General features: G+C 37.8%; 1 protein-coding gene across 2 annotated transcripts in view; it reads left to right on the forward strand.

The window, feature by feature from the left end:
• GABRA3 (gamma-aminobutyric acid type A receptor subunit alpha3) overlaps positions 1-13,311 on the forward strand; it is a 386,743-nt gene that overhangs the window by 184,045 nt on the left and 189,387 nt on the right. For both annotated transcript variants that reach the window (XM_037059217.1, XM_037059218.1), the window contains one exon: positions 314-381. In XM_037059217.1, coding sequence (XP_036915112.1) covers positions 314-381 — 68 coding nt within the window. The remainder of the gene's footprint in view (positions 1-313; positions 382-13,311) is intronic.

The following is a 13,311-nucleotide window of genomic DNA, read 5'->3' on the forward strand; positions in this document are numbered from 1 at the left end:
GGTAATCACAGTGTGACAGCCTAATGCATGTGAATGCCAGAGATCTCTAAGGCTCTCCCTAAGCTTTGGGATTTTGCTGTCATTCTCAATGATACCTAAAGGGATGGACTTCATACTTGTACCTAGCATGTTCTCCATCAAGTAATAGTACAGGTGAGAGATTTTTCAGGGGGTTCCCTCTGACTGTGCCCAATATCCTTTCTCAGAAGTAGCAAGTTGGCTGTCATTCAGAGTACTACACTGGTCTTTCTCAGAGCTAAGGCTAAGGCTAAGGTTTTCATGACACTCTGTTTTTCTCCTTTCTTTGGCCCAGATGCAGTGACTGAAGTGAAGACTGATATCTATGTGACCAGTTTTGGCCCTGTGTCAGACACTGACATGGTAAGTATAGTTCTTGGTAAAGTAAAAGGGAAAGATGGTACAACAGATCAAATAAAATGTATTTTTTCTTGTTCCAGGGCCTTTAAGCTATGTCTTATGGAGAAGTTTTGTCTCAGATGAATTCCCTACCCTCACCATCCTGCATTTAGCGAAATCCATCTCTTGTCCTGCTCTCCCTACCTACTTACATAAAAGCATATACCCTCATCAGGAGTATCAGTCCCTTCTTTCCCCAGCAGATCTTTCAAAATTCACTTTGCTTCCTATCCTCAATTGCACTTTCCCTGACCTCTCCTTTCACATTTTGCCATCACCACACACATATTACTACTGATAGTTCATGTGAAGAAAGCGTTGTGGTGGAGATTCCCAGTCAAGCAGCCAGTGGTGTTATCCAAGTCTGTTAATTTCAAATGGGCCTGAGGACATTCACTGGGTGAATGGACTGACCATGGTGATGAAAAGTGTTTCAAGGGAGAGTAAAAACCACTTCTGAAAACTGAACCTTCTGTAGATGTAAGCAGTGGGAGAGCTTTGGAGCAGATTGAAGGAGTAGGGGAGAGCACAGTAGAGCTAAAAAGGGGATGGCTAATGAGTCATTTGCAAGGACTTTCCCTTCTCCTATCATTCTCCGTTATTGCCAAAGCAAAGACTGCAGAGGAGAATTGATATAGGTTACCCCCATCTTAATGAGCCATCTGATTAATACTAAGTATCAGATATTTGATTTAATAATTATAATATAGGGAAACAAAAATATTATGTTCTCAGTATGCCTAGCAGTTATTAGATGCTCAATAAATTTTTGTTGAATGAATAACTTTGTGTTTAAAATAAAAATTTTAAAATAAAAAATATTTTAAAAATATGAAATGTCCATGTTCATCACTTAGATTTTTCTCTGTATCTCTATCATCAGTGAGACAACTACTTATCAAGGGACAGGGCTTCTTTAAACCTGTTGAGTACATACAATTGTTTGTATAGGGACATGATAGAGTTTTCTCTGTAGGTAATACAGAATCATTTAGTGGATTTGAGTAGGGCAGTGAAAATATGTTTTGTATTAGAAAGATTGATCTGGCACTCTGCACAGGATTGACTACAAGGAGCGAAAGACTGGAGGATGAAAACTGGTTTAGGCACATTGATTTTTACATGACACTTCCTTCAACCAAACAATGTATAGGAGTCTCTTGGAGAAGCAGGCAAGTTCTCAGGAGAGAGAGCCATGTGTAGTTGTGAGGCCAGGCAGGGGGGAAGTATAGGCCTGAACTTTATCTTTCAAGTGTGGAATAGAGAAGGGTACAGACATATAGTAGACTCCCTGTATACTCCTTAAGGGCAAGTACCAAGTCTTCAGTTTCCCTGGCACTTAATAGAATACTTGGCACACAGGGAGAGCTCAGTGAGGGGCCTGTTTGAAATATGAGGGTCAGAGGAGACAGATCTTTCATATGGTCAGCAGGAAAACCTTTATATCTTGTCCCTTCTCAACCTGTTGACTACTCCCACAGCTTCAGATCCAGGTATGCATTAAAACTGTTGCCAGTTGTTAATTCAACAAGTACTTTTTTAATTCCTAAAAGCCAAAATCTGCATTAAGGGGCTTTGGGGACCCCCATATTCAGAGAGCTCATGGACCATTGGGGATAACCAGATTCACCACTGATGGGCTAGAGTTTTTCAGAGAAAGCAACCAAAGTTACTCTTTGAACACACACACGTATTCATTCTCACTCACACACCAACACCCACAAATACATTCAGAAAAAGGTACATGCATGTAAGAAAATATACACAGAATAACAACCCACATGTTATCCTAGGAACTCCATAGACACACATGTGCAAATAGATACTTCAATCCAGAGATACTACAAAAACACACACAGAGCCCCTGCCCAAACCAGCCCCTCTACTTGCTCCTTCCCCCCACGCAAGCAGGCATACATGGGTGTTCAGAGGCCTGGAGGCATTTCAAGTAATCCAGACTTTTTATCTCTTTTAAAGGTTCATGTTTCTCTTGCTTGGTTGTTTTTCTTCCTCAGGATTAAGCAGAAGGAACAGAATGGCTATTCTTATAGGGAAGGAATACTTTGGTTAAGGAAATTTCAGGTTATTTTTACCTGCACTTCAATCCTGTCACAAGGCAGAATAGCTATGATCGCTTGACTGGTAAACATGTTTCTGGTGTTTTTAGGAACTGCTTCATGTACTACTCGGTAGACTGGGAATTGATCCAGGGTCAGGGATCAACTTTGGTTGAAGCATCAGGCTTTAGCAACTAGTTCAAACATGAACTCAGGCTCACTTGAGATAACAGATTACTTGGAAAATTAATCTGTTAATTAGATGTAGATGTAGATGAAAATTATAGCTGGCTGAGTTCTTAACTCACTTCCATGCAAACAGGGAGTTATAGTCCAGAATACTTTCTTAATGGAATAGAGACAGTCTTGTGTTTGCAAAGTGGGGGAAATTGTGGTGCCATTTTAAGCACTGAGCTAGCACCACCCATAATTCTTTGTAGTCATTGCATCCTTCGGTCAAACATGGACCTCCAAAGACATAGATCCTGAGTGTGACAGAAAGATCCATGTCTGTTTTGTTCATCTAAATACTAAAAATGCCTAATTATGTTTTTAGTATTTGGTAAATTCTCAACTATTTGTTGAATGCAAAAATAAATGAGATGGGAACAAGTTAAATTTGAGGGAAAATTATATCTGCGTTTCTCCACTTGACTGAAAGTTATTCAAAGGTAGAAAACACATCAGGTACATTTCTGTATCTCCAACACCTGGTATTGGAACTGACACAGGTTCTTTCTGTTGAGATGAAATAAAACATTGGTAGCAAGCCCTTCAGATAAAGAGTCCAAATACCATAGCTTTCTCCAGGAGATACTCTTAACCAACAAGACTAAAAAGTCACTGATTGATGGCTCCAGGCTATGGGCTACTAGTTTTGGTGGTTTCTCCAACCATGAAAATAAGGAGCTGTAACAATAGGGACTTAGGCAGAACTGAAATCTGTAGAGTTGTTGATCTTTCTAAGGGGAAAGTCAGAGAAGGAAAGAAAATAAGTGCAGAAAATAAGATATAACTTGGAAACTTGTTACAATGGTAATTTTATAGGCATCATGAGTGAAAGGCTTTTGATAATCATTTGTGACAAATGGAGCTTGATGGTCACACCATACATAACTCCTCAGTAGCAATACCAATCCTGGGTCAATTGTCTCCCAGGAGAGAAAGAATAAGAAATAGGGCATATGATCCAAATTTGTGTAAACTGAGGCGATATGAACTTCTATGATTTTCTATTTTGAGGAGAGTTTAGAGCATTTTCTGAATGTATGGAAAGATGGTAGAGGTAACAATAAGACAAAGGCTGAAAAAGATTTAGTAAAACTGCAGTTTCATTGTCCCTTCTCTCTCAGGTTGGGTCTGTTTAATCTTTGCCAATGAGTAATGGCTCTTGGAAAGTAGAAGTTTTCCCTGGTCTCCCAAGATCCTTTGAATTAGAATGCAGAGAAGAGTGGGATACTGGATTAAGAAAAGTATGCTAAGCATATGGTCAGTACCTGGAAAGGAAGGTACAAATGTGACAACTAATATAATCTGAGTCGATATTTTTTCTTTTAAGTATTTTATGTTTTATGCTATTTCAATATTACAGTTGTCCCAATTTCTCCTCTGCTTCCCCACCTCCACTCAGCCCTCCCCACATTCCCAGTCAATCTCCACAACTTTGTCCATGTACATAGGCCATGTATATATAGGGTATGGCACAAATAATCCCTCATTTTTATTACCAAATCTTTTAGTACAAAATAATAAGCTGGTATCTCTGTAACAACAATATCACATTCAGGTATACCATATGACATTTTAGGTGAAATGTTCAATTAAAACTATAAGTCACTACACCCATGTTATTACCCTACCAACCACACTCAAGCAGGTGTTGCTTCTGTTGGACCCTTTATGTTCTTTGACTAATCTCTTCACCTCCTTTTAACCAGATCCCACTTCCCCCTCTCTTTGACATGTATCCTTCTGTTCTATGTTTCCATGCCTCTGATTTTATTTTGATCATCAATTTATTTTGTTCATTAGATTCTACTTATAAGTGAGATCAAATGGTATTGGTCTGTCATTGACTGGCTTATTTCACTTAGCATAATAGTCTCCAGTTTCATCCATGCTGTCACAAAAAGTAAGAGTTTCTTCTTTTATACTGCTTCATGGTATTCTATTCTGAAATATACCACATCTTTTTATCTACTCATCTACTGATGGGAACTTACACCATTTCAAAATCTCGGCTATTATAAATAATGCTTTTAGGAATATAGGGAAGGAATATATATTATTTTGAATTACTATTTTGGGATTCTTAGGATATATTCTCAGAAATGGAAATGCTGGGTCAAAAGGTAATTCCATCTTTAATATTTTGAGGAAGTTCCATACTGTTTTCCAGAGTAGTTACACTAGTCTGCAATTCCCACCAATGATGTACTAGGGTTCCCTTTTCTCCACAACCTCGAGAGCACTTATTGTTTGTTGATTTGTTTATTATGGTCATTCTTACCATTGTGAAGTGGAATCTCATTGTGGTTTTAAGTTGTACCTCTCTGATGGCTAGGATGTTGAGCATCTTTTCATATGTCTCTGGACCCTCTATATGTCCTACTTGGAGAAGGAAGGTCCTTTGCCCATTTTTTTAATTGGGTTGTTTGCCTTCCTGGTTTGGAGTCATGAAGTCATGACTCACGGATTCATGAGGATTAAACCCTTGTCTGAGGTATCTTTGGCAAATATGTTTTTCCATATGATGGGTTCACTTTCCATTTTGTTGATGTTTTCTTCAGCTGAGCAGAAGGTTTTTATTCTGATGAAGTCCAATTTGTTTATTCTTTCCTTTATGTTCCTTGCTATAGGGGACATAATCGGTGAAAATATGGGTGCATAGAATATCTGAGATTTTCCTTCCTATGTTCTCCTCTAGGACTTTTATGGTATCACATCTTATATTTAAGTATTTTATCCATCTTTAGTTTATTTTTGTTTATGGTGTGAGTTGGCAGTTGAGTTTCATTTTTTTTTTGCATACACCTGTCCAGATGTGCCAACACCATTTGTTAAAGAAGCCATTTTCTATTCCATTTTATGTCCCTGCCCCCTTTGTTGAATATTAATTGACCATAGAGACTTAGGTTCATTTCTGGGCTCTCTATTCTGTTCCATTGATCTATATGTTTGCTCTTATGCCCACACCAGACTGTTTTGATTTCCTTGGCATTGTAATATAGTTTGATGTCAGGTATGGTGATCCCTCTGACTATGATCTCCTTTCTCAAAAATGCTATGGCTATCCAGGGTCATTTATATTTCCATATAAGTTTTTGAAACATTTTCTTTATATCTGTGAAATATGTCATTGACATTTTAATAAGGATTGCACTGAATCTATAAAATGCTTTGAGTAGTATGGACACTTTGATGATGTTAATTCTTGCAATCCATGAATACCGTATATGCTTCCATTTATTTATATCTTTCTTAATTTCTTTCTTTAGTGTTGTGTAGTTTTCTGAGTATGGGTCTGATACCTCCTTGGTTAGTTTATTCCTAGGTCCTTTATTTTTCTTGTTTCTGGTATATCAAATGGGATTTCTTTCTTTTTTTTTTAAGATTTTATTTATTTATTTATTTATTTATTTATTTATCTTTAGAGGGGAAGGAGAGAGGAAGAGAAACATCAATGTATGGTTGCCTTTCATGCATCCCCTGCTGGGAGTTGGCCTGGCAGGGAACCAACCTGCAACCCAGGCATGTGCCCTGACTGGGAATCAAACTGCGATCCTCTGGTTCGCAAGCCTGTGCTCAATCCACTGAGCTACACCAGCCAGGGCTTGGGATTTTTTTTCTGATTTCTGCTTCTGCTATTTCATTGTTGGTATACAAAAATGCCTTTGATTTCTGGACATTGACTTTGTATCCCATCCACTGTTTTCAGAAATTCATTTATTAGGTTAGGCAGTATTTTTTTGCAGAGTCTATAGGATTTTCTATGTAAACTATCATGTCATCTGCAAACAATGACAGTTTGGTTTCCTCCTTTCCAATTTGGATGCTTTTTATTCCCTTTTCTTGTCTGGTCGCTGTGGCTAAAACTTCCAATACTATGTTGAATACAAGTCGTGAAACTTGACAACCTTGTCTTGTTCCTGATCTTAGTGGAAAAGATTTTAGTTTTTGGCCATTGAGTATGATGTTACATGCAGCATCATTTTCACTGATGTGCCTTCTAGAGCAAGTGATATAAAAGAAAGAATAAACAAATGGGATCTCATCAAAATAAAAGGCTTCTTTCTGTACAGCTAGAGGAAACAGTATTAAAATAGAGAACCAACCATGTGGGAAGTCATATTTGCCAATGATACCTCAGAAAATGGTTTAATCTTCAAAATATATAAAGAACTCACATGACTATACTCTAAGAAGTCAAGCAACCCAATGAAAAAATGGGCAAAGATGTTTAACAGACACTTCTCTAAGGAGGCCATGCAGAGGTTCCAGACACACATGAAAAGATGCTCAGTATCACTAGCTATCAGAGAGATGTAAATTATGACCACAATTAAATACCACTTCACACTGATCAGAGTGGCCATCATAAACAAAGCAACAAGCAACAAGTGTTGGAGAGGTTGTTGAGAAAAGGATACCCTAGTGCACTCTTGGTGGGATTGCAAACTGGAACAACCACTATGGAAAACAGTATGGAATTTTCTAAGAAAACTAACAATGGATCTGCCCTTTGACCCAGCAATTGAACTACTAGGATTATATCCTAAGAACCCTGAAACACCAATCCAAAACAACCTATGCACACCAATGTTCATTGCAGCACAATTTACAATAGCTAAGAGTTGGAAGCAACCTAGGTGCCCATTAGTAAATGAGTGGATCAAAAAACTATGGTACATTTACACAATGGAATTCTATGCAGCAGAAAAAAAGAAAGAGCTCCTACCCTTTGCAACAGCACGGATGGAACTGAAAAGCATTATGCTGAGTGAAATAAGCCAGGCAATGAAAGACAAATACCATATGATCTCACTTTTAACAGGAACCTAATCAGCAAACAAACAAACAAGCAGAATATAACCAAAGACACTGAAATAGAGAACAGGCTGACAGTGACCAGAGGGGAGAGGGGAGGAAATTTCAGGGGAAAAGGGGAAGGGTTTACAAGAACAAGTATAAAGGTTACATTGGACAAAAACAAGGGGCAGGAGTGGAAATGGGAAGGAGGTGGGGAGAGCTTGGGGGTGGGCTTGGATGGGAGTAAAATGTAGAAAAGTGTACTTGAACAATAATTAAATAAATAAAAACAAAGCAAATATTAATCAATAAAATAAAATGAGATTGTTTTCTTTTTTAATAATGTATTTTATTGATTATATCATTACAGTTGTCCCCTTCCCCCCTTCATTCCCCCCGCCCTGCAGAACCCTCCTACCCACATTACTCCCCTTTAATTCATGTCCATGTGTCATAAGTTCTTTTATATATATATTTAATTATTGTTCAAGTACAGTTTTCTGTCTTATATTCCCAACCCTGCTCACTGCCCCAGTGCTCCCCACCTCCCTCCCATTTCTCTCCTCCCCACCTTAGTTATTGTTCGTGTGTCCTTTATACTTGTTCCTGTGAATCCTTCCCCTTTTCCCCTGTGATTCTCTCCACTCTGGTCCCTGTCTGCCTGTTGTGTATTTCAGTGTCTTTGGTCATATTTTGCTTGCTTGTTCGTTTTGTTGTTAAGGTTCCTGTTAAAGGTGAAATCATATGGTATTTGTCTTTCACTGCCTGGCTTATTTCACTCAGCATAATGCTTTCCAGTTCCATTCATGATGTTGCAAAGGATAGGAGCTCCTTCTTTCTTTCTGCTGCATAGAACTCCATTGTGTAAATGTACCATAGTTTTTTGATCCACTCATTTACTGATGAGCATCTAGGTTGCTTCCAACTCTTGGCTATTGTAAATTGTGCTACTATGAACATTGGTGTGCACAGGTTGTTTTGGATTGGTGTTTCAGGGTTCTTAGGATATACTCCTAACAGTGGAATCGCTGGGTCAAAAGGCACGTTCATTATTAGTTTTCTTAGAAAATTCCATTCTGTTTTCCATAATGGTTGTACCAGTTTACAATCCCACCAACAGTGAACTGGGGTCCCCTTTTCCCCAAAACCTCTCCAACACTTGTTTTTTGTTGCTTTGTTTATGATGGCCATTCTGACTTGTGTAAAGTGGTATCTTGTTTTGGTTTTAATTTGCATCTCTCTGATAGCTAGCGATATTGAGCATCTTTTCATGTGTCTCTCAATCCTCTGTATATCCTCCCTTAGAGAAGTGTGTGTTCAAGTCCTCTGCCACTTTTTAATTGGGTTGCTTTGGAGTTGAGTAAATTCTTTGTATATTTTGGAGATTAAAACTTTGTCTGAGGTATCATTGGAAAATATGTTTTCCCAAAGAGTTGTTTCTTTTTTTTTATCTTAATACTGTTTTCTTTAGCCATGCAGAAACCTTTAATTTTGATGAAAACCCATTTGTTTATTCTTTCCTTTATGTCCTGTGCTCTAGGGGACATATCTGTAAAAATATTGCTGCATGAAATATCTGAGATTTTCCTGCCCATGCTCTCCTCTAGAACTTTAATGGTGTCACGACTTATATTTAAGTCTTTTATCCACCTTGAATTTATTTTGGTGTATGGTGTAAGTTGGTGCTCAAGTTTCATTTTTTTGGTTGTAGCTGTCCAGTTCTCCCAACACCATTTGTTGAAGAGTCTGTCTTTACTGCATTTTATGTTGCTGACCCCTTTGTCGAATATTAATTGACTGTAGAGAGCTGGGTTTATTTCTGAGCTCTGTTCCGTTCCATAGGTCTATGTGCCTGTTTTTATGCCAGTACTAGGCTGTTTTGATTACAGCGGCCTTTAATACAGTTTGATATTAGGTATTGTGATCTCTTCTACTTTGTTCTTCTTTCTCAAAATTGCGGCTGCTATTCGGGGATGTTTATGGTTCCATATAAGTTGCTGAAGTGTTTGTTCTATATCTGTGAAATATGCCATTGGTACACTAATAGGTATTGCACTGAATCTGTAAATTGCTTTGGGTAGTATGGACATTTTGATTATGTTAATTCTTCCAATCCACGTGTGTCATAACTTCTTTAGCTTCTACATTTCCCAGTTTACTCTTGCCCTCCCCTGTCTATTTTCTCCCCATCATCTACTCTACTTATTCTTTATCCTTTCTCCCCACTTCCCCTCCTCCCACTCCCCTGTTGCTAACCCTCCATGTGATCTCCATTTCTGTGGCCATGCTCCTGTTTTAGCTGTCCACTTAGTTTTGTTTAGTTTTACGTGTGGTTGTTAATAAGTGTGAGTTTGCTGTTCTTTCACTGATTATATTTTTTCTTCTTGTTCTTAGATAAGTCCCTTTGACAGTTCATATAATAAGGGCTTGGTGATGATGAACTCCTTGAACTTGACCTTATCTGAGAAGCACTTTATCTGCCCTTCCATTTTAAATGAAAGCTTTGCTGGATAGAGCAATCTTGGTTGTAGGTCTTTGGATTTCATGACTTGGAATACTTTTCAGCCCCTTCTTGCCTGTAAGGTCTCTTTTGAGAAACCCGCTGACAGTCTGATGGGTACTCCTTTGTAGGTGACTGTCCCCTTATCTTTTGCTGTTTCTAGAATTCTCTCCTTCATTTTGATTTTGGCTAATGTAATCATGATGTGCCTTGGTGCGTTCCTTCTTGGGTCCAACTTCTTTGGGACTCTTGAGCTTCCTGGACTTCCTGGAAGTCTATTTCCTTTGCCAGATTGGGGAATTTGTCTATCATTCTTTGTTCAAATAACTTTTCCACTTGTTGCTCTTCCTCTCCCCTTTGTGGTACCCCTATAATTTGGATGTTGGAACATTTAAAGATGTCCTGGAGGTTCCAAACCCTCTCCTCATTTAAAAAAAATCTTGTTTCTTCATTCTATTTTGTTTGTTTGTTTCTTTCTTTCTTCTGGTTCATTTCATTGATTTGAGTTCCACTTTTCTTTCCATCACTATTGGTTCCATGTGCATTTTTCTTCATTTCACTTAGCCTTTATTTTTTTCATCTAATTTGTGACCAAAGTCAGCCAGTTCTGTGAGCATCCTGATCACCAGTATTTTGAACTGTGCATCTGATAGGTTGGCTATCTCTTGGTTGCTTAAAAATATTGGCTCTGGGGCTTCAATCTGTTCCTTTGTTTGAGTCATAATTTTTTGGTCAGGTTGTGCCTGTTACATATGGGTGGTGGAGCCTTAGGTGTTTGCCACCGTGGGGTAACCCAATAGCTGCGCTGTGATGCAGTATGTGGGGGTGGGGTCAGAGAGGGAACAATGGCACTTGTTCTGCTCTCAGATTTCAGTTTCTTCTGCTGCTTCACACAAGCAAATTGGGCTCTTCTGGTGCTGTTTTCCAGGTGGGTAGGCTTGTGTTCATTCCTAGGACCCTGTGGGCCTCTCCAGTGAATTCTCCTGTGAGGCTAGGAGTCTCTCCTGGCACTTTTTCAATTGGTGCTTTTAGGCTTTATTTCCTGGCACTGGGGCCCTGGGTTGCATGGTCTGTCTCGCTGCCCAATTTTGCCTAGTTTATCTGCATGCAAATGTGTGACCACAGTGAGTCCCATGCTGCCTGTGCTCCCAGGTCTGACAGCCATAGACTTTTTCTGCCGTGACCCTTCTCTGCTGGCTGCCAACTCTGCCCCTCTTAGCAGTCTGGTTGAATGGTTCTCAGACTACCATACAACTCAGTTTTCCATCTGTTCTGGTTGTGTTTTGTTTCTAAATCTTTGTTGTCCTTAATTTTGGTTGTGCAAGGAGGCACAGTATTTCCACTTATGCCTCCATCTTGGCCGGAAGCCTCAGGATTGTTTTCTTAATTTTTAAAATAATAGTTTATTACTGGTGTATTAAAATGCCATCAATTTCTGTGTATTGATTTTGTATCCTGCTACTTTGCTGAAAATATGAATTAGGTCTAGTATTTTTTTGTGGAGCCTAGAGGGTTTTCTATGCACAGTATCTATCATCCTGTCTTCAAATAATGACAGTTTTACTTCCCTCTTTCCCATTTGGATGCATTTATTTTTTTTCTTATCTAATCATTGTGGCTAGGACTTCTGGTACCATGCTGAATAAGAATGGTGAAAGTGGACATTCCTATCTTGTTCCTGATCTTAAGGAAAATGCTTTTAGTTTTTACCCATTGAGAATAATGTTGGCTATAGTTTTTCATATATGGCCTTTATTATGTTGAGACATATTTCTGTTCCCACTTTGCTGAGAGTTTATATCATAAATGGGTGGTGGATTTCATCAAATACTTTTATTCACTATTGATATGATCACGTGATTTTTATATTTCATTCTTTATGTCATGTATCACATTTATTGATTTGTGAATATTGTATCAGCCTTACATCCCTGGAATGACTCCCACTTGATTATGGTTTATGATGTTTTTAATGTCTTGCTGGATCCAGTTTGCTAATACTTTGTTGAGGGTTTTAGCATCTATGTTCATCAGGGCTATTAACCTGTATTTTCTTTCTCTGTTGTATCTTGACCTTGTCTTAGAATTATAATAATAATGGCATTGTAAAAAGTTTATAAGTTTTCCCTCTTCTTGAATTTTTTGGAAGAGTTTGAAAGGATTGATGTTAGTTCTTATTTGAACGATTGGTAAAATTCCCCTGTGAAGTCATCTGGTCCATCACTTTTGTTCGTTGGAAGTTTTTTGATTACTACTTTAATTTCATTAGTTGTTATTGGTCTACTCAGGTCTTCTGTCTCTTTCTGATTTAGTTTATGAAGATTTTATGTTTTTGGAAATTCATCCATTTAACCCACATTGTCCACTTTTGTGGCATATATTTGTTCATAGTATTTTCTTACAATCCTTTGTATTTATGTGGTATCTTTTATGTCTCATTTTTCATTTTTGATTATATTAATTGGGGTCCTCTCTCTATTTTTCTTGATGAGTCTAGTTAAAGGCTTGTCAATTTTGTTTAATCTTTCAAAAGACCAGCTCCTGTATTCATTGAACTTTTGAATTGTTTTTGTTGTCACTATGCCATTTATTTCTGCTGTGATCCTGATTATTTCCTTTCTTTTCCTCATTATGGGCATTGTTTATTGTTGTTTTTTTAGTTCTTTTAGGTGTAGGGTTAAGATGTTTCCTTGATATTTTTCTGTCTTCTTGAGGAAGGCCTGCAATGTTGTAAACTTCCCTCTCAGAACTGCTTTTGCTGTGTCCCATAGGTTTTGTTTTGTGTGTGTGTGTTCATTTTAATTTGTTTCCATTTTTAAAAATTTCTTCCTTGATCTCATTGTTGACCATTCATTATTTGATAATGTATTATTTTGCCTCTGTGTATTTCAATGTTTTTTTTATTGAGGTTGTTTTCTAGTTTTAAGGCATTGTGATCTGAAAAACTGCTTCATTTTATTTCAATTTTCTTGAATTTATTAAGACTTACTTTATGTCAGGAATAATGAAGACAACTGCACTTAAACAACAATAGAAAAAAGACTTATTTTGTGTCCTATCATGCTGTCTTTCTTTGAAAATGATCCATGTGCACCTGAGAAGAATATGTATTCTGTTGCTTTGGGATGAAATGTTCTGTAAATATCAGTTACATCCATTTGACTAGTACGTTGTTTAAGGATGTTGTTTCCTTGTTGATTTTTTGCATGAAAGATCCATCCATTGATGACAGTGGGGTGTTTAAAACCCCTATGATGTTTGTATTGTTGTCAATTTCTTCTTTAAGTCCACCAATACTTTCTTTATATA

This window comes from Sturnira hondurensis, unplaced genomic scaffold (genome assembly GCF_014824575.4).
Source record: "Sturnira hondurensis isolate 20B ecotype Veracruz unplaced genomic scaffold, ASM1482457v3 Scaffold0010476, whole genome shotgun sequence".
NCBI classification, from domain to species: domain Eukaryota; kingdom Metazoa; phylum Chordata; class Mammalia; order Chiroptera; family Phyllostomidae; genus Sturnira; species Sturnira hondurensis.